A 19463-nucleotide genomic window follows, 5' to 3' on the forward strand; every position below is an offset into this window, starting at 1 on the left:
GGCTGATCTTGAACTCCTGACCTCAGGTGATCCTCTCGCTTTGACCTCCCAAAGTGCTGGGATTACAGGTGTGAACTACTGCACCTGGCCCACTGGGTAGTTTTGGGGTTTTTTTTTCTTGTTTTTTTTTGTTTTGTTTTGAGATGGAGTCTAACTCTGTTGTCCAGGCTGGAGTGTAGTGGTGTGATCGCAGCTCACTGCAACCTCCGCCTCCTGGGTTCAAACAATTCTCCTGCCTCAGCCTCCTGAGTAGCGGGGACTACAGGCATGCAACACTATGCCCAACTAATTTTTGTATTTTTATTAGAGACAGGGTTTCACTGTGTTGGCCAGGCTGGTCTCAAACTCGCGACCTCAAGTGATCCACCCACCTCAACCTTCTAAAGTTCCAAAGTGCTGGGATTACAGGCATGAGCATGAACCACTGTGCACAGCCCACTGGCTAGTTTTTGTGTTTTTTTGGTAGAGGAGTCTCACTGTGTTGCCTACGCTGGTCTGGACCTACTGGCCTCAAGCAGTCCTCCCACCTTGGCTTCCCAGAGTGTTGAGATTACAGGCGTGACCCCAGGAAGAAGGATGCTGGCTCTAGCATGGGGAATGAAGGCCGGTGCCCTGTCACCCTGTTCTGCAAACCTCCAGCACTGCAAACATTGCTTTCCCACCAAAGGGCCACTTCTGCCACTCTTTTTTTTTTTTTTTTTTTGAGTCTAGCTCTGTCGCCCAGGCTGGAGTGCAGTGGCGCGATCTCGGCTCACTGCAAGCTCCGCCTCCCGGGTTCACGCCATTCTCCTGCCTCAGCCTCCCGAGTAGCTGGGACTACAGGCGCCCACAACCGCGCCCGGCTAATTTTTTGTATTTTTAGTAGAGACGGGGTTTCACCGTGGTCTCGATCTCCTGACCTTGTGATCCGCCCGCCTCGGCCTCCCAAAGTGCTGGGATTACAGGCGTGAGCCACCGCGCCCGGCTTCTGCCACTCTTAACATGAGCCAGGGTGCGTGTTCACTGGCAGCTTTGACAGTTAGAAGCTAGCAGCTGGCCATGGTCCAGTGGACCCTGGGTCTTTCCTGGGAGGGCAGAGGATGGCTTGTAAATGACACTAACCGGCAGAGTTCCTTGTTCAGTGTGAACATTGTTAAGGGATTCTTGGTCTGAGCACAGTGGCTCATGCCTGAAATCCCAGCCCTTTGGGAGGCTGAGGCAGGCAGATCACTTGAGCCCAGGAGTTCAAGATCAGCCTGGGCAACATGGCAAAGCCCCGTCTCTACAAACGATACAAAAATTAATCTGGTGTGGTGGCGCATGGCTGTGGCCCCAGCTACTCAGTGGACTGCGGTGGGAGGATCACTTGAGCCTGGGAGGTTGAGGCTGCCGTGAGCCATGATTGTGCCACTGCACTCCAGCCTGAGTGACAGAGCAAGACCCTGTCTCAAAAAAAGAAGATCTTGGCTCAGATGGATGCAGTATGTCTGTGTGGCAGGCAGAGGGGTTGTACATGTGTATATTCTGATTTTTTACATGTGTGTGTGTCTGTGTGTGTGACTGAGTCTCGCTCTGTCACCCCAGCTGGAGTGCAGTGACACAATCTCTGCTCACTGCAACCTCTGCCTCCTGGTTCAAGCGATTCTCATGCCTCAGCCTCCTAAGTAGCTGAGATTACGGGCGCCCACTACCACGCCCAGCTAATATTTATATTTTTAGGACAGACAAGGTTTCACCTATGTTGGCCAGGCTGGTCTTGAACTCCTGACCTCAGCTGATTCCACCTGCCTTGACCTCCCAAATTACTGGGATTACAGGCCTGAGTCACCGTACCCGGCCTCTTAAGTATTTAATGAGCACCATTTGCAGCGCTAGGTGTCCTGACAGATTCAGAAAAATGTTAGAAGCCTCTGGGTAGTGGGTAGAAGCTTCGACTTGGAGTGAGAGGGACCCAGTGCTCATCTGGGCTCCACATCACCAGCCCTCACCCTTCACAGTCCCCTTGCCTGTGAACTGGGGACAGCGGTACATGATTGTGGTCCATGCCACGCGTAGCAAGGCATGGTCAGCAGGCAGTGACCAATCAAAAGGTGGAGAGGTGGTCAGGCAAGGTGGCTCACACCTATAATCCCTGGAATTTGGGAGGCCAAGGCAGAAGGATCGCTTGAGGCCAGAAATTTGAGACCAGCCTGGGCAACATCTCAAGACTCCCATCTCCACAAAAAAATTAAAAATCAGCCAGGTGTGGCGGCGTGCACCTGAAGTCCCAGCTACTCGGGAGGCTGAGGTGGGAGGATCGCTCGAGTCTGGGAGTTTGAGCTGCAGTGAGCTGTGATTGCACCACTGCACTCCAGCCTGGGCAACAGAGCAAGACCCTGACGCTAACAAAAAACGAAAAAGGAAGGAAAAAGAAGTAGAAAGAAGTAGAGGGAGGAAGCTCGAAAAAGAACTCCTGGCCTCGCCTCGTGCTAAGATGGGAAGAGCTAGGTTCAGATCGAAACTCTGCAGCCTTCCCTGCGTGTGAATCCGGGCGAGTTGCTCCACAACCTGGAGCCTCCGTGTGTTTGTCTGTGACACGGGGGTCACTGCACCTCCCTCTCAGTTCTGCAACTCCGCAGATGCTCAGTAAGCGCCCGGGAATTGTCAAGTTCATTCTGTGCATCCAATAGCAGTGCACATCAGAGCTCCCGAGTCTTCCTCCGAGCTCTAGCCCAGAATCTGCCGTGTCAGTAAGCCAAGGTGCAAAGTAGCATCCCCGGCGGGGGTCACCTCTACGTGAGGGTCAAGCCAGTAAAGGAGCTTGCATCTTGGTCAGAGTGGATGCCAAGCCTCAGGGCCGGTGGTTCTTACCGTACCCTGAATCCAGTCCTGGCCGTGAGCACAAACCAGGGCTCACTGCACACCTGCATTTGGAAGGTCAGCCCCGTTGTTTAAAATAACAGCTGGGGCTGGGCGCAGTGGCTCACACCTGTGATCCCAGCACTTTGGGAGGCCAAGGCGGGCAGATCACTTGAGGTCAGGAGTTCAAGACCAGCCTGCCCAACATGGTGAAACCCCATTTCTACTGAAAATACAAAAAAAAAAAAAAAAAAAAAAAATGAACCAGACATGGTGGTATGCACCTGTAGTCCCAGCTACTCAGGGGGCTGAGGCACAGGAATCGCTTGAACCCAGGAGGCAGAGCTTGCAGTGAGCCAAGATCGTGCCACTGCACTCCAGCCTGGGCGACAGAGCAAGACACTGTCTCAAAAAAAAAAGGCAGCAGTTCTGAGTTCCACGCAGGGCTGAGGCCGTGAGCGGGGCGGGTAGACCAATCCGTCAGACAGGCTGCCTGCTTCTGGCCAGCTGCTGATGGACCTACAATCCTCCAGCCAGCAGCAGCTGCTCTTCCCCCACACCCACGTTTCCCGCTGGTCTCAGGCCTGGGCTTCTCCCCAAGACCACTCTGGGAATCGTCCAAACCTGCTGAGAGACTCCTAGGGGCAGAATCCTGGTTATGTAAGCACCCCCTCAGGGTGCACATATGCACCCCAGCACTTCACCGCCTCGGAGGCTGTATCAGCAGCCGCTTCCGCTGGGGAGGACAGAGCCAGGATTGGCCCCTTGGAGCCCGAAACCTGTGCCTTTGATAAGCGATAAGCCTCCCACTGCTCAAGACTGGGGCTGCCTTTTCCCATTTCTGTGCAGCCGTCTGCCTCTCTAGCCACCCACTGGCTGACCACTGGTCCTTCTCAGCCAGCGGGACCAATGGGCTCCCTGGGCTGCGGTCACCATGGTGACCGGAGCTGGGCAGGTAGGAACAGCCATGGGCCTCACTCAATTTCCCTCCTCTCAGGCCATCTTGCCTGCCAGCAGAGCCCAGCTCGCCTTTCCCCAGGAATCTTCATCATCACAGCTACCTTAGCTTGCCCAACTCTGAGCCCATCTCTCCCTTTTTATCTATTTATTTTTTGAGACAGGATCTGGCTCTGTCACCTAGGCTGGAGTGCAGTGGTGCAGTCATAGCTCACTGCAGCCTTGACATCCTAGACTCAAGCGGTCCTCCCACCTCAGCCTCCCAAGTAGCTGGGACCACAGGCATGTGCCACCATGCCTGGCTCATTTATTTTCTATTTATTTTTTTATGGACTATGTTGCCCAGGCTGGCCTCAAGCAATCCTCCCACCTCGACCTCCCAAACCTCGCAGTGGGTATTTTTTTTTACAAGCGGGGTTTCACCGTGTTAGCCACTGCCTCCAGCCTCAAAGTGCTGGGATTACAGGCTTGAGCCACCGTGCCCGGCTGGCTCATTTATTTTCTATTTTTTTTTTTAGCCCCCTGTTTTCTTAGGTGGGACAAGTTGGTACTTTTTTTTAGCCCCCTGTTTTCTTAGGGACTTGGTACTTTTCATTTGATGCCCAGGACAGGGCCTAGGTTTTTGAGTCAGACGTGCACTGGAATCCTGGCTCTGTTATTTCCTAAGTGAACTTAGGCAAATCCCTGAGCCTTCCAGGGTTTCTGGACTGTTGAGTGTACAGTGAGCAAAATAACCCTGCTTTGGCCAGGCGTGGTGACTGACACCTATCATCCCAGCACTTTGGGAGGCCGAGGCGGGCGGATCACTTGAGACCAGGCGTTCGAGACCAGCCGGGCCAACATGGCGAAACCCCCTCTCTACTAAAAATACAAAAATTAGCCAGGCATGGTAGTGGGTGCCTGTAATCCCAGCTATTCGGGAGGCTGAGGCAGGATAATTGCTTGAACCAGGAGGTGGAGGTTGCAGTGAGCCGAGATAATGCCACTGCACTCCAGCCTGGGTGACAGAGCAAGACTCTGTCTCAGAAAACAGTCCCATCCGGCCGGGCGCGGTGGCTCACACCTATAATCCCAGCACTCTGGGAGGCCGAGGTGGGCGAGTCACAAGATTGAGACCATCCTGGCCAATATGGTGAAACCCCGTCTCTACTAAAATTGCAAAAATTAGCTGGGCGTGGTGGCACGTGCCTGTAATCCCAGCTACTCGGGAGGCTGAGGCATGAGACTCGCTTGAACCAGGAAGTCAGAGGTTGCAGTGAGCTGAGATCGCGCCACTTCAGGCACTCCAGCCTGGCGACAGAACAAGACTCTGTCTCAAAAAAAAAAAAAATCCCATCCTGTTGGAAAGTGAGGCAAGGCACAAGGTGGAGCTGGCGCCAGAGCCTCACTCCTCACCTCTCTGGCCTGCCTTGCCCTGCCCTTGGGACAGCTGGAACCCCAGTAGTCACAGGGCTGCCTTCTGTGTCTCCCTCCAGAGCTGCCCTCCTCAGAGCACCTGAGTGTGGCGGATGCCACCTGGCTGGCCCTGAACGTGGTGTCCGGCGGTGGCAGCTTCTCCAGCTCCCAGCCCATTGGCGTGACCAAGATCGCCAAGTCAGTCATCGCCCCACTGGCCGACCAGAACATCTCCGTGTTCATGCTGTCCACGTATCAGACAGACTTCATCCTGGTGAGCCGACCGTCACAGGCACACCTTACACACACACACCAGCCTCTCACACACGCTCGTTCCCATCTCCCACCCCTTGCAGCCTCGCCCTTCCATGCTACTTCAGGGTGGGGGCAGAGTCTCAGGGTGAAAGGCCGGTGCCCCGGGCCCACATCCCCCAGGGCCACCAGGCACACACAGCCTCAACTTCTTGCCCCTAGGTGCGTGAGCGGGACCTGCCCTTTGTCACCCACACGTTGTCATCAGAGTTCACCATCCTGCGGGTCGTCAACGGCGAGACCGTGGCAGCCGAGAACCTCGGCATCACCAACGGCTTCGTGAAGCCCAAGTTGGGTGAGCTGGGGGCGGGGGTTTGTGCAGGAGAAACCTCACGAAGTTACCAGACCCAGCCGCAGACCAGCCTTGCTCTCGGCACGGGCTCCTGGAGCTCCAGGCCGGGATGCAAAGGGCTGAGCATGCCTGTAATCCCAGGAGTTTGCCAGGCAGGCAACACCTGGATGCAAAACATGGAGCCTGTCGCGGTGGTGGTCATGCCTGTAATCCCAGCACTTTGGGAAGCCGAGGCAGGCAGATCACCTGAGGTCGGGAGTTCGAGACCAGCCTGACCAACATGGAGAGACCCTGTCTCTACTAAAAATACAAAATTAGCCGGGTATGGTGGTACATGCCTGTAATCCCAGCTACTGAGGAGGCCGAGGCAGGAGAATCGCTTGAACCCAGGAGGCCGGAGGTTGCGGTGAGCCGAGATCGTGCCATTGCCCTCCAGTCTGGGCAACAAGAGCAAGACTCCATCTCAAAAAGAAAAAAAAAGAATGTGATGCAAAGGTCCTAGGCAGGCCCTGCTGCCGTGTCTAGCAAGGGTGGTGGATGTGCACGCAGACAGCAATGGCCAGAGGCCACTCCTGCGGTGGGTTTCCCTGGGCAGGGACTGTGGTGCTGAAGCCTGGAACACAGGTAGGAACGGAGCCAGGTGGTGCCGGTTGGGAAGAGCATCCCAGACAGCCAGCATAGCATGTGCAAAGGCCCGTGGGCCCGAGGGCAAGATGGAGAATCAGGACAGTGGTAATTGGTGGTAGAGGCTGGAGAAGCAGCAGTGACCAAGTCTCTCGGGGCCTGAGGCTGAGCCCTCCCCAGCCCTCTTCCCAGACCTTGCACCCATCCAAGCTGCTGCTTTCAGTCCCAGCCTCAGTGCCTGATATCTTTGTGCTCTTATAGTCCAGAGGCCGGTCATCCACCCACTGTCCAGCCCAAGCAACAGGTTCTGTGTCACCAGCCTGGACCCCGACACGCTGCCTGCTGTTGCCACACTCCTCATGGATGTCATGTTCTACTCCAATGGGTAGGGCCGCCTTGGGCATGAGGGGCCGCAGGGTGGGCCGGGGGAGACACGGCTCCGCCTAGGAGTCGTAGTCTGAGAGGGGAGGCTTTGCCAGGAGCTCATCTGAGGGAAGAGATACAGACCTGCCCCAGAGCTGGTCTGAGCGGGAAACACGGACGACTCACCCTGGAGCTAGTCTGAGTAGGAAGGCAAGGACCCACCCCAGAGCTAGTCTGATGGGGGGACAAAGACCCGCCCCACAGCTAGTCTGATGGGGGGACAAAGACCCACCCCAGAGCTAGTCTGATAGGGGGACAAAGACCCACCCCAGAGCTAGTCTGATGGGGGGACAAAGACCCACCCCAGAGCTAGTCTGATGGGGGGACAAAGACCCACCCCAGAGCTAGTCTGATGGGGGGACAAAGACCCACCCCAGAGCTAGTCTGATGGGGGGACAAAGACCCACCCCAGAGCTAGTCTGATGGGGGGACAGAGATCCGCCCCACAGCTAGTCCGCAGCTAGTCTGAGGCGGGGGACAAAGACCCGCCCTGGAACTAGTCTGAGGGAGGAGACATGGACCCACCCTGGAGCTAGTCTGAGGTGGGAGACACGGACCCGCCCCAGAGCTAGTCTGAGGTGGGAGACATGGACCCGCCGTGAAACTAGTCCAGGGGGGAGCCATGGACCTGTCCCAGAGCTAGTCTGAAGGGGGAGACACGGACCTACCCTGGAGCTAGTCTGAGGGGGAAGACAGGGACCTACCCTGGAGCTAGTCTGAGGGGGGAGACAGGGACCTGCCTGAGGCTGAGGAGGAGATACAGCTCTACCTAAAAGCCCCAGTCTCAGAGGGGAGACATCCTACCCTGGGAACCCCAAAATTTGGTGAAGCCCCAAAGACACACTGGGAGCTGTAACAAACTCCCCACTCCCCACGGAGCTCCAAGGACAGGCCCAGTCTGTTGAGGAGCCGAGAACTCAGATTGTTTCATTTGGTGAACAACAGGCATTGTGTCACTTCCCCAGCGGATGTTGTAAAGTTTAGGCCAACACGAGGTGGGGCGGGCCGGGGTCCAGCATGCTGACAGCCACCACAGCCTGTGCTCTGAGATGCGGGCAGACCCGGGAAGGGGCCCGTGTAGCCTGCGTGGGGGGCCGGCCGGGCCTCCAGCCCTGCAAGGTGGAGCACCCGCCTCTGTGAATGCCATGAAATCATCCCCATTGCATAGCAAGCAGGATGAGAAGGACGCTGACCCAGGGTCACCCGGGTGGCATCAAAGCCTGGGCAGGGCCCAACTTCCCTGGGCTGGTGTGAATGTGCAGGGGCCACAGGGGCCCCATCCTTACCAGCTGTCCCCGGTCCCCAGAGTGAAGGACCCCATGGCCACCGGGGATGACTGTGGCCACATCCGCTTCTTCTCCTTCTCCCTCATCGAGGGCTACATCTCCCTGGTGATGGACGTGCAGACACAGCAGAGGTGAGCCAGGCCCTGGGGTGAACGTTCAACCCAGGGTGGGCCCCAGGATCTGGGGGGACTCTGTGAGGGCACATCACCCACTTTGTCTTTTTTTCTTTTTGAGACGGGGTCTCGCTCTTACCCAGGCTGGGGTGCAATGGTGCAATCTCGGCTCACCACAACCTCTACCTCTCAGGTTTAAGCAATTCTGCTGCCTCAGCTGGGATTACAGGCACATACCACCATGCCCAGCTAATTTTTGTATTTTTAGTAGAGACAGGGTTTTGCCACGTTGGCGATCCGCCTGCCTCAGCCTCCCAAAGTGCTGGGATTACAGGCGTGATATTTTTTATTTTTATTTTTGTTGAGACAGGATCTTGCTCTGTCACCCATGCTGGAGTGCAGTGGCGCAATCGTAGCTCACTGCAACCTCTGTCTCCCGGGTTCAAGCAATCTGCATGCTTCAGCCTTCTGAATAGCTGGGGCTACAGGTGCCTGCCACCACACCTGGCTAATTTTTGTATTTTTATTTATTGTTTGAGACGGGGTCTCACTCTGTCGCCCAGGCTGGAGTGCAGTGGCGCAATCTGGGCCCACTACAACCTCTGCCTCCCAGGTTCAAGTGATTCTCCTGCCTCAGCCTCCAAGTAGCTGGGATTACAGGCGCACACCACCATACCCTATTTATTTTTTTTATTTTTTCTAGAGATAGGGTTTTACCATGTTGGCCAGGCTGGCCGTGAACTCCTGACCTCAAGTGATTCACCCACTTCAGCCTCCTAAAGTGCTGAGATTACTGGTGTGAGCCACCGCGCCTGGCCAGTTTTTGTATTTTTGGTAGAGATGAGGCTTCACCATGTTGACCAGGCTGGGCTCGAACTTCGACCGCAAGTGATCTGCCAGCCTCGGCCTCCCAAAGTGCTGAGATTACAGGCGTGAGCCACCGCACCCGGCCACTTTGTCTCTAATAAACCCTCACCATAGCCCTTCATCATAAGTAAACTGGCCCCCCAGCTCAGAGAGGTGCAGTGGTTGTCCGAGGTCCACTGTGGGGTGGTGGCAAAGTGGGGATTTGAACCGCAGCCCCGGTGCTATTTCTCCCTCAGCTTCTGCTCTGGACCTGGGAAGAGGTGTCTAGACCAGCCTTAGCAAGGGTTTGGTCTTGTTCCAAAGCCCAGCCTGACATCACCCTCCCTATCTGTCTCCCTGCAAGACGAGGAGGCTGCGGGCTGAATGGGTCCCGGGTGTCTGGCAGGGATTGTGTTTGGGGGGTCCTGAGCTCTGCCCAACCCGTCCACCTGCCTGGCCAGCCCCATGCCTCGCGCTGGCTGGTGCACCAGCACGCCAAGGAGGGAGCGCAATTTACATCAGCCTCGGGGATTCTTCTCTCGATCCTTTCGAAGGTTTCCTAGTAACTTGCTGTTCACAAGCGCATCCGGAGAGCTCTGGAAGATGGTCCGGATTGGAGGACAGCCGCTGGGGTTTGGTGAGTCCGGGGGGATTTGCATGGGGGATTGAGCGGGGCTGGCATTGCTGAGCTCACATGCATTGTCCGCAGTGACTCAGCCCCTGCTGGGGGGTACAGATGGGGAGACTGAGGCTTGGGGAGCCTGAAGTTTCTGTTGCTCCCCAGTGTGTGGCAGGTGTACACAGGCCTCTTGGGGACGGGGGGCAGCAGGCTTCAATCAGAGCGCTTTTATTTTGCCCCCTCTCGAAAATTAATACGTTGCTTATTATTAGAAAATTAAACAGCTGGGCGCGGTGGCTCATGCTTGTAATCCCAGCACTTTGGGAGGCGGAGGTGGAAGGATCCATTGAGCCCAGGAGTTCTATACCAGCCCGGGAAACATAGCGAGGCCCTGTCTCTACGAAAAGTGTTAAAATTAGCTGGACGTGGTGGCCGGCGCCTGTAATCCCAGCTACTCAGGAGGCTGAGGCAGGAGAATTACTTGAGCCCAAGAGTTCAAGGCTGCAGTGAGCCATGATCATGCCATTGTACTCCAACCTGGGCGACAGAGCAAATCTTTGTCTCTGAAAATTTAAAAAAGAGGCCGGGCGAGGTGGCTCGTGCCTGTAATCCCAGCTCTTTGGGAGGCCAAGGCAGGTGGATCACCTGAGGTCAGGAGTATGAGACCAGCCTGGCCAACATGATGAAACCCCGTGTCTACTGATAATACAAAAAATTAGCCAGGCGTGCTGGCGTGTGCCTATAATCCTAGCTACTCAGGAGGCTGAGACAGGAGTATTGCCTGAACCCAGGAGGTGGAGGTTGCAGTGAGCCAAGATCATGCCGTTGCACTTCAGCCTGATAACAGAGCAAGACTCTGTCTCAAAAAAAAAATAATAAATTAAACTTAAAAAAGAATAAATTGGGGCTGTGATAAAAATTAAAGAGAAAAAAAATCACTACTTAGTTCCACAGCTCAAAGATAATAGCTGCTGGCAACTTTTTAACGTGTTTTCTTCACATAAATACATGTAATTGTCAGACATCTCCCAGAGAGTCTGACACCCACCACTTTACCCCTAAATGCCTCACCTTTTCCATCCTGGGAAGAAGCACTTTCTCCTGTATAACCACAATGACAGGATTCCACAGGAGAAAATTGTCAGTCATTCCCTAAGACTGAGTCTTTCCTCTGTTTCCACAATTGTCCAGACAGTGTCTTTAGTGGATAGCATTTTTTTTTTTTTGCTTTTTTTTTTCTTTTTGAGACGGGATCTTGCTCTGTCACCCAGGCTGAAGTGCAATAGCACAATCTTGGCTCACTCACTGCAGTCTTCGCCTCCCGGGTTCAAGTGGTCCTCCTGTCTCAGCTTCCCAAGTTGCTGGGACTATAAGCGTGTGCCACCACACCCGGCTAATTTTTTTATTTTTAGTAGAGATGGTATTTCACCATGTTGGCCAGGCTGGTCTCGAACTCCTGACTTCAGGTGATCCGCCCGCTTCAGCCTCCCAGAGTGCTGGGATTACAGGCATGAGCCACCGCGCCCAGCCAAGGTGCTACACTTTTAAACAGCCAGATCTCATGAGAACTTACTGTCACAAGAACAGTACTAAGAGGATGATGCTAAACCATTCATGAGCAATCCACCCCCATAATCCAGTCAGCTTGCACCAGGCCCCACCTCCAGCACTTCAGATTACTATTGGAGGATTTGGGCAGAAACACAAAGCCAAACTATGTCACTGGCCAGCAACCAGAGAAGGCTCTTGGATGGGGTACATCTGGGTTAAGCCTTCAAGAGGGATGGGGATGGCGAGTGGGAGGCCAGGTGTGGTGGCTCATGCTTGTAATTCCAGCACTTTGGGAAGTTGAGGTGGATGGATCACTTAAGGTCGGGAGTTCGAGACCAGCCCGGCCAACATGGTGAAACCCCCATCTCTACTAAAAATACAAAAAAATTAGCTGGGCGTGGTGGTGCACGCCTATAATCCCAGCTATTTGGGAGGCTGAGGCACGAGGACTGCTTGAACTCAGGAAGCGGAGGTTGTAGTGAGGTGAGCTCACACTAGTGCACTCCAGCCTGGGTGATGGAGCCAGACTCTGTCTCAAAAAAAAATAAAAGGGACGGCAGATGGGAATCTCTAGGAGGATGGTGGGTGCAGGGTAGGCATTGCCCACTGAGGGTAGAGGCTGAAGAGCCACATAGGCCAGTGTAGCCAGGTTACACAGAGGCTAAGGACGGTCTCCCCTGTCCCTAGATGAGTGTGGCATCGTGGCCCAGATCTCGGAGCCCTTGGCCGCTGCGGACATCCCAGCCTACTACATCAGTACTTTCAAGTTCGATCATGCACTTGTGAGTGTCCAGACCCAGACCCCTCCAGGGCAGGGCCGGGGCGGGGAAGCGGGTTCCTGGGCTCACGGGCAGGCATCTGCCTCCTCTCCCCCCGCGCAGGTCCCAGAAGAGAACATCAGCGGTGTCATCAGTGCCCTGAAGGTCAGCCAAGCAGAGAAGCACTAGAAGGACCTCTTCTGCTCCTCCCTGCCGCCGCCCAGGCCCAGCCCTAACCCCGAAGATTGATCTTGCAGTATTTCTCTACAGACTGGAAAATCGGCCTGGGGACCCCGAGAAAGGGGCCTCTCTGGGAGACTCCGTCGATTGCCAATCCCTCCAGGCCAGGGGCCCACGCCAAGGCCTCCCCATGCCCTCCTGCCTTCCCGGAGCCCCCCAGGCCCTCCAGAGGACGACCTTTCTCTTCCCCGCCTCCCCACCCCAGAAAATGCTTTCGGAGGCCCAGGGAGCCTGTGAGCTGATGCGCCTTTTCATCTGGCCTCACCCATGGCCGGGGGAGATGCTGAGGGAAGCCGGTCCCTCCTACGAGACACCGGCGTGCCAGCTGTCATGTCACCTTGCAGGGCTGGAGTTGGCAGGGTGGGGCCGAGTTTGGGGTGCCTGGGAGGGTTTGGGGGTGAGTACTGGGGTCACTGGTCTCTGCTTCCATCAGCTCAGGGCTGGTTCCCTCAGAATGGAGGCCAGCGCGGCCCCCTCAGGTCATCGGGGCTGGTGAGGCCCAGACAGGAGCCCAGGTGGGATCCTCGAGCTGGGAAGGACCCAGACTCCCCCTGTACCCCGCCTGCCAACCACAGGGCCTGGGCCCGACTCCCAGCAAGACTGCCAAGAGGGCCCTGTCCAGATCCTCCCCCACAAGCACCCAGTCCTTGGGGGAGGAGGGAGGGTCCCAGGAGACCCACCAGCCTGGAGCACCAGCTCCTGTCCCCTCGGCTCTCCCTGGACCAGACTTGGGCAGGTAGAGCCTCAGCTTCCCCCAGCAGGGACATCCCTGACTTTCCGGGCCTGGGGTCTCTTAGGTGGTGTCCCACCTCCCCAACAGACGACTAGACCAGCATAGGACTCCCCGCCGTCCTCCTCCCTCCCGTGCCCCCAACTCACCTGCCTGCCCGCCCGCCCCTCGGTCGGGGGCTGTGGCATTCATGAGTACTTGACCCAGGAGGCAGCTTAACTGAGCCTTAATAGAGAAAACCATACTTTGTTTTAGTTTTTTATTTAATGTATTTGCACCCAGGCTGCTGTTGGCGGTAGTTCCTGTTTGGCGAGGATAGGACCTATTTGAGTTCTGTCAAGGGGGCCTGGGGGCCTGGAGGCTCCGTGTCACTAGGCTGGTGCTCTGTGGCTCCAGGGACAGGCCTAGGAGTGGGGAGATGTCACAGGAGCCTTGGCCCTGTCTTCTGAAGGGAAGCTGGGAGCAGAGATTTGTTGCAAGACGCTGGAGCCGCTGGCAGCCCACGTAGGACCCCCCCCCAACCAGCTGTGGTTCTGTCTGAGCAGCGGAGGGGGTGAGGGAACCCGAGGGCCATGGGGAGGTGGACAGCGGGTGGCGGGCCAGCTCAGTGTTCCTGTCCAGGAGGCATGGGGTTAGCCAGGGTGTCCCTTCCAGTGGGGTGGTTTTCTGGATGAGCAGGACCGAGGGCCCCTGTGGCTTTAGCTCTGGTGGTTGAATTGTGCTGGGTTTTTTTTCTTCTTCTTCTTCTTTTTTTTGGAGATGGGAGTCTTGCTGTGTCGCCCAGGCTGGAGTGCAGTGGCACGATCTTGGCTCACTGCAACCTCCTTCTCCCAGGTTCAAGTGATTCTCCTGCCTCAGCCTCCCGAGTAGCTGGGATTACAGGCACGTGCCACCACACCTGGCTAGTTATTGTGTTTTTAATACAGACAGGATTTCGTCATGTTGCTCAGGCTGGTCTTGAACTCCTGAGCTCAAGTGATCCGCCCGCCTCGGCCTCCCAAAATGCTGGGATTACAGACGTGAGCCACCGCACCCAGCCAAGTTGTGCTGTTTCTGAGGTCAGAGGAGAAGGGATATTTTCTAGTCCTGACAAAGTGCTCCCCGCTGCTCTGAGCTGAGTGGGAAGCCCTGGAAGCCCACCAGATAGAGAAGCTGTTCTTTAAGATCCTTGTGGGTGTTTGGGACCCACCACATGAATTAGAAACCAACTTTTTTTTTTTTTTTTTTTTTTAGTTAATTCGTTTTGCACAAAACTCCAAAACAAAACTCGTACATTACTGGTCCCAAAAGGGAGGCGGCCGAGTGGGGCAGGGCTGCGGTGAAAGCCCTGAGTCCCCTTTCTGACCTTGGAAGGCCTTGATTTTCCTTTCTGTCATTTCCCCCTGACGGTGTCATTTCTCTGCCTTTCCTTCCCGCCGTGCAAGTGTGTCGGCCCCGTGACCCCAGAGTCGTGTGTCCCCTAGACTTCCTAGGACGTATCTATTGTACACACCTATAAATACTGTGTTTTATGTTGATAGAGATATATACTGTAAATAGCATATATACTTGAGCAATATATATGTTAATATATACTGTGTGCGCAGTCCGTGGACACAGCTCCCTGCTGTGTGTGCACACGTGTGTGGGCGTGATGGCCTCCACCCCGCGCCGTCTGCCATGCACGCGGGCACGTGAGCCACCATATATTTTTAATTCAAGTATATAGGCAATACGATTATTACAGAAGCCGACGGGTTCCCTCAGACCTGACTGGAGAGAACAAAGCCAGCAGCTCAAAGAGCCTGCGACACGGGACGTGGGATGGGTGCTGAGAGCCCGCTGTGGCATGGGTCATGCCTCCCGCAGCCTGCTTTCCCCAGCCAAGGTCCCTGGGTACCCTTGTTTTATTTGGGGGGACGTTGATCCCGAGGGAGGAGTATTTGGAATTTCTTGCTTTTAATCAGAATACCCCCTCTCCCCTGCCCCCCACCAGCGGCCTCACCCTGAAGACCTGGGCCTGCTGAATGGGCCACATGCTGCCTGCATCCCGCCTCCGTGGGTGGCAGTTTTTACACAGGTGGCTTATCTGTTTTTTTTGTTGTTGTTGTTTTTTGTAACCTGCAAGCTTAGAAATCTCAGGTTCTGCTCCCGGGGCGCCTCCTCGGGACTGGCCTCGTGTAATGGAGAAAAGCACGCATGTCGGGACGCGCCGTGGCCAGAGTGTGGCTCTCCGCCCTGGCTGGCTCTGCAGGGGTGGTCCCTGTTCCAGCCCGATCCATGGGAGCTGCCCCCCAGGGACCCCGCTCCTCGGTCACAGGGGGCCCCTTTAGTTTTCCCGTCCCCATCCTGCTCGTGTAAAGCTTGGTTTATCTTCTCGGCGTCCTGTGTGTAGTGTCGTTTTGGTTTGATCTCCACAGCTCTTTGGGGGTGGGGCGTGAATGTGATTTTCCCTAGGCAGGGGCCGTCTGCCCTTGTCCCCCAGCCATCTCCTGGTCTGCTGGGTGGGAGCGTCTCTCCAGGCCCCAGACCCCACTTGGAGGTGCGTGTGTTTCTCGGAGGGGCTCCATCCGCAGTTGCATGGAACTCTGTACCTATCTGCTGTCCATCCCTCGGAGGTAATCAGAGGAGTGGGCCCGTTATCTTGGCACTGGCGGATGGGGCAGGTGCCTGGCGGGGAGAAAGAGGGCTCTCCATCCATGATGTGGATTTTTTTGTTTTGTTTTTGAGATGGAGTCTTGCTCTGTCGCCCAGGCTGGAGTGCAGGGGCACGATCTCGGCTCACTGCAGCAACCTCCACCTCCTGGGTTCAAGCGAGTCTCCTGCCTCAGCCTCCCGCGTAGCTGGGATTACAGGTGCCCGCCACCACGCCCGGCTCATTTTTGTATTTTTAGTAGAGATGGGGTTTCACCATGTTGGCCAGGCTGGTCTTGAACTCCTGACCTCAAGTGATCCGCGTGCCTCAGCCTCCCATAGTGCTGGGATTACAGGCGTGAGACACCGTGCCTGGCCTCATGGAATTTCTAGGGGTGAGCAGGTGACCCTGGGGCTGCCACTTGGGCTCCTGGAGTGTGTGTCTTGGCCCCTGTGTGGTTCTCCAGTAGGAAAAGCTCAGACAGTCTCAACCCCACCCTCTTCCCTTGCTGCACACTGAGTACCAGTGGGAACTGAAGGATGGGGGGGAACAGAGCAGTGACCACCCGCTCCCTGCCACTGATAAGTTCTGCCTCGTCGTGGGGCTCCTCTGGTTTCCAGGACACCCCTTTTTCCCTCATTCCCTCATCCTGACCCAGCGAAGATCTGGGCATTGCTGACTCTGCACCTCTGTCCTCCATGGGCATCTCTAGGACCGCCCCCCTTCAAGGGGCACTGCCCATGCCACCGTCCTCAGCCCAGGGCATGCATCCGAGCTGGAGAGGTTTGCAGGCCTGACCCCGGTAGCCTCCCGTCCCCAAGATTCAGAGGCGGGGGCCCAGAGCCTCACTCCAAACCACCGGCATTCTCACCTCCAGGCTGTTGGTAGGAAAGGAAGGAGCTGGGGGATCAGAGGCTCCCAGTGTGGTCTCCAGAAGCAGCAGCATAGCCACAGTGACATTTGTTTAGCAGGAGGAGGCTTGGTCTGGAGGGGCTTGCCCCTCTGAGGTGACAGAGGATGCCCTGGAGGTCAGGAGAGAAGACTGGGAAGACAGGAAGGGCCAGGCCCCTGTCATAGCCCCTGCAGCGCACTATTTGCCTGGTGATCTTCAAAGGTGAACCCCGGCCCCCTCCCACCAGCCCCCTCCTCCTGGCCACATTTTCCAGGGATACCCTGGGGAGTCCTAAGGCCACCCTGGGCCCCTCTCTGAGCCTTGAGATCTGGATGTGGGGACAACCAGGGCTTTTCCCAGCCCCGGCTAAGAGAGGGGGCTTTAAGGCAAGAGCACCCCAGCCGTACAATGGCGGGGGGGAGGGGTTTGTTTTTTTGTTTTTTTTTTTTTTGAGACGGAGTCTCACCCTGTCACCCAGGCTGGAATGCAGTGGTGTGATCTCAGCTCGCTGCAACCTCTGCTTTCCAGGTTCAAGCGATTCTCCTGCCTCAGCCTCCCAAGTAGCTGGGATTACAGGCACCTGCCACCACGCTCGGCTAATTTTTGTAGTTAGAGACGGGATTTCGCCGTTGGCCAGGCTGGTCTCGAACTCCTGACCTCAGGTGATCCGTCCACCTTGGCCTCCCAAAGTGCTGGGATTACAGGTGTGAGCCACCGCGCCCAGCCAATGGGATTTTTGACACCACTTCCTGAGTGAAGCACTTTGCGTGGGGATGGGAAGAAGCTCCCCCAACCTTCTAACCCGCTCCGAGCAGGCCTGGAGCAATGAAGACAGTGAATGGTGTAATAGGCAGAGCTTGAGTGAGGCCGGTGGGCTTCTCCAACAGAGAAAATACACTGGCTTTGGGTACCATGCTGAGGGAGGGGGTTAGGCCTGGCAGGGGCCCATTCAAAGGAGGCCAGACCTGGTGGCTTTGGACTGTCATCCCAGCACTTTGGGAAGCCAAGGCAGGAGGAGAGCTTGAGGCCAGGAGTTCAAGACCAACCTGGTTAACATAGCAAGACCCTGCCTGTACAAAAAATAACAAGAGGCCCCAGGGAAGGAAGCCAGCTAGGCGCAGCCTGGAGCAGAGGCAGGAGCCTGAGGCCTGAGCCCTGGCATCCGGGGGCAGCCTGGTGGCCGAGAGCTTATGGCTGTCGCTGCAAGGGAAGAGGAGCTATGGAAATTGGAAGTGCAGGGCGGCCTGTGTGCTAGGAGTGGGGACACAGGCCTGGGTGGTTTGTGCACACGCGTGTGCATGTACGTGTGAGCGCGGATGTGTTCCTATGCATTAGAGTGTGTGTGCGCGCACACATGCCGAGCCCACACCTCAGATAATGGGACTGGCTCTTGGAGCATTTTGAGTTCTCAGTAGCAGTCTTGCTTTCGGGTCTCGAGTGCAGAAATTAGGTGAGTGAGGTTAGGACTCGAATGCAGGCCCTGGCTCCAGGGGAGAGGGTGGGGCATCTCTGGTAGGATGGCCTCACCCCACTTGTCAGAGCTACTCTGGAGCGGGGCAAAGGTGTGAGGAACAGTTTGAGCAGTTCTGGCTCAGGGTCATTCATGAGGTTGCTATTGTCCGAAATCTTAGCTAAGGATTGGAGGATGCACTTCTGAGTTAGGCCTGGCTGTAGGCAGGAGGCCTCAGTCCTTCCCCAGGTCGGCCAACCCATGAGGCTGCTTGAGTGTCCCCACAGTATGGCACTCGGCTTCCCCCCAGAGCAAGAGATTCAAAGGCACAGGGTAGAAGCCGAAGTGTTATTTTTATCCCTAGCCTCAGAATTCACACGCCGTTGCCTCCACCATGCTCTGGTGTGATGCAGCCCAGCTCTGACTTGAAGGGACTGGGGCTGCCCGTGCCGACTCTCCAAAGGTCCATCCTAAAGATGGCGTTCACAGGGAGAGTTTTTGGGGGCTGGCGCTCCCTCATCTACTGGGGCTCATTCTGGAAGAAAGTCCAGAAGAATTGGAGACGGCCGCCCCTCACCCAACTTTGGAGGTGGCAGGGTGAACAGCAGACCAAGTTCAGGTCCCAAGACAGGCCAAGGCCAATGTGGTTTCCCTTCCACTGCCTCAGTTTACCTGTATTCAGAAGACGGTCCAGGAGGAGTTGAGCAGAGTTCCCTCTAAAAGAGTAGGGAGCTGATAACAGTCCCAAGCCCTCCTCTTTCTCTATGCCAAAATCATTTCCGTTATCCTGAGATGGGGGTGATTGGATGAATGGTGTACTGAGGGACCTCTGCCCTGCCCAGAGCCCCCCATCGTAGTGGGGACAGGGGACTTCCTGCCCACGGCCCCCTCTAGCCCTCACCTGGCTTGCCCAAGTCACCAGCAGCAGCGGCGTTTTGTCGGTCCCAAGATCTGGGTGAAGGGGAGAACCCTCCATCTTATCCCTACCCCCCGGGGCCCTCAAGCTTATTTTCTTGTTGAAGAAACACAAAACCCTTGAGATTCATGTACTGTATGTTGGAGAGAAAAAAAATTACCTAATGTTCCCCCAAAAAAGACAGTATATTTTGTACTTTGTAAAGTGTTAATTAAAATGAAAAGAAAAAAAAAACGATGCTGGCTGGTGGCTGTCTGGTTTTTTGCTGATCTAGCCAGAACCTGGTCTCATCTCTTTCTCCTCCATACTGTGGTCGGGGGAACACAGACCAGGGGCTAGAGGCGGGTAGAAAAACACGCGGAATCTGAGGAAGGGCCCCCCGAGCCAGAGGGGTTGTATTAGTTACCTGAGCTGCATAACAAATTGCTCCCAAACTTAGCAGCTTAATAGGATCATTATTTATGGATCACATATTCTGTGGGTCAGGAATTCAGGAAGTTTGGCTGAGCAATTCTGGCTCAGAGTCACTCATGAGGTTGCCGTTGTCTGAAATCTTAGCTAAGGACTGAAGGATGCACTTCTAAGTTAGGCCTGGCTGTAGGCAGGAGGCCTCAGTCCTTCCCCACGT

At 55.7% G+C, this 19463-nt stretch overlaps 1 protein-coding gene across 1 annotated transcript in view; it reads left to right on the top strand.

The window, feature by feature from the left end:
- The window catches only part of CASTOR2 (cytosolic arginine sensor for mTORC1 subunit 2), a 69442-nt gene extending 50384 nt beyond the window's left edge, over positions 1–19058 (top strand). Inside the window, exons 3-9 of the mRNA XM_050783749.1 lie at positions 5250–5443; positions 5644–5776; positions 6659–6782; positions 8127–8237; positions 9620–9702; positions 11923–12017; positions 12117–19058. Coding sequence (XP_050639706.1) covers positions 5250–5443; positions 5644–5776; positions 6659–6782; positions 8127–8237; positions 9620–9702; positions 11923–12017; positions 12117–12182 — 806 coding nt within the window. The 3' untranslated portion in view covers positions 12183–19058. The remainder of the gene's footprint in view (positions 1–5249; positions 5444–5643; positions 5777–6658; positions 6783–8126; positions 8238–9619; positions 9703–11922; positions 12018–12116) is intronic.
- The last annotated feature ends 405 nt before the right edge of the window (positions 19059–19463 follow it).

Source organism: Macaca thibetana, chromosome 3 (genome assembly GCF_024542745.1).
Source record: "Macaca thibetana thibetana isolate TM-01 chromosome 3, ASM2454274v1, whole genome shotgun sequence".
In the NCBI taxonomy this organism is placed as follows: Eukaryota; Metazoa; Chordata; class Mammalia; order Primates; family Cercopithecidae; genus Macaca; species Macaca thibetana.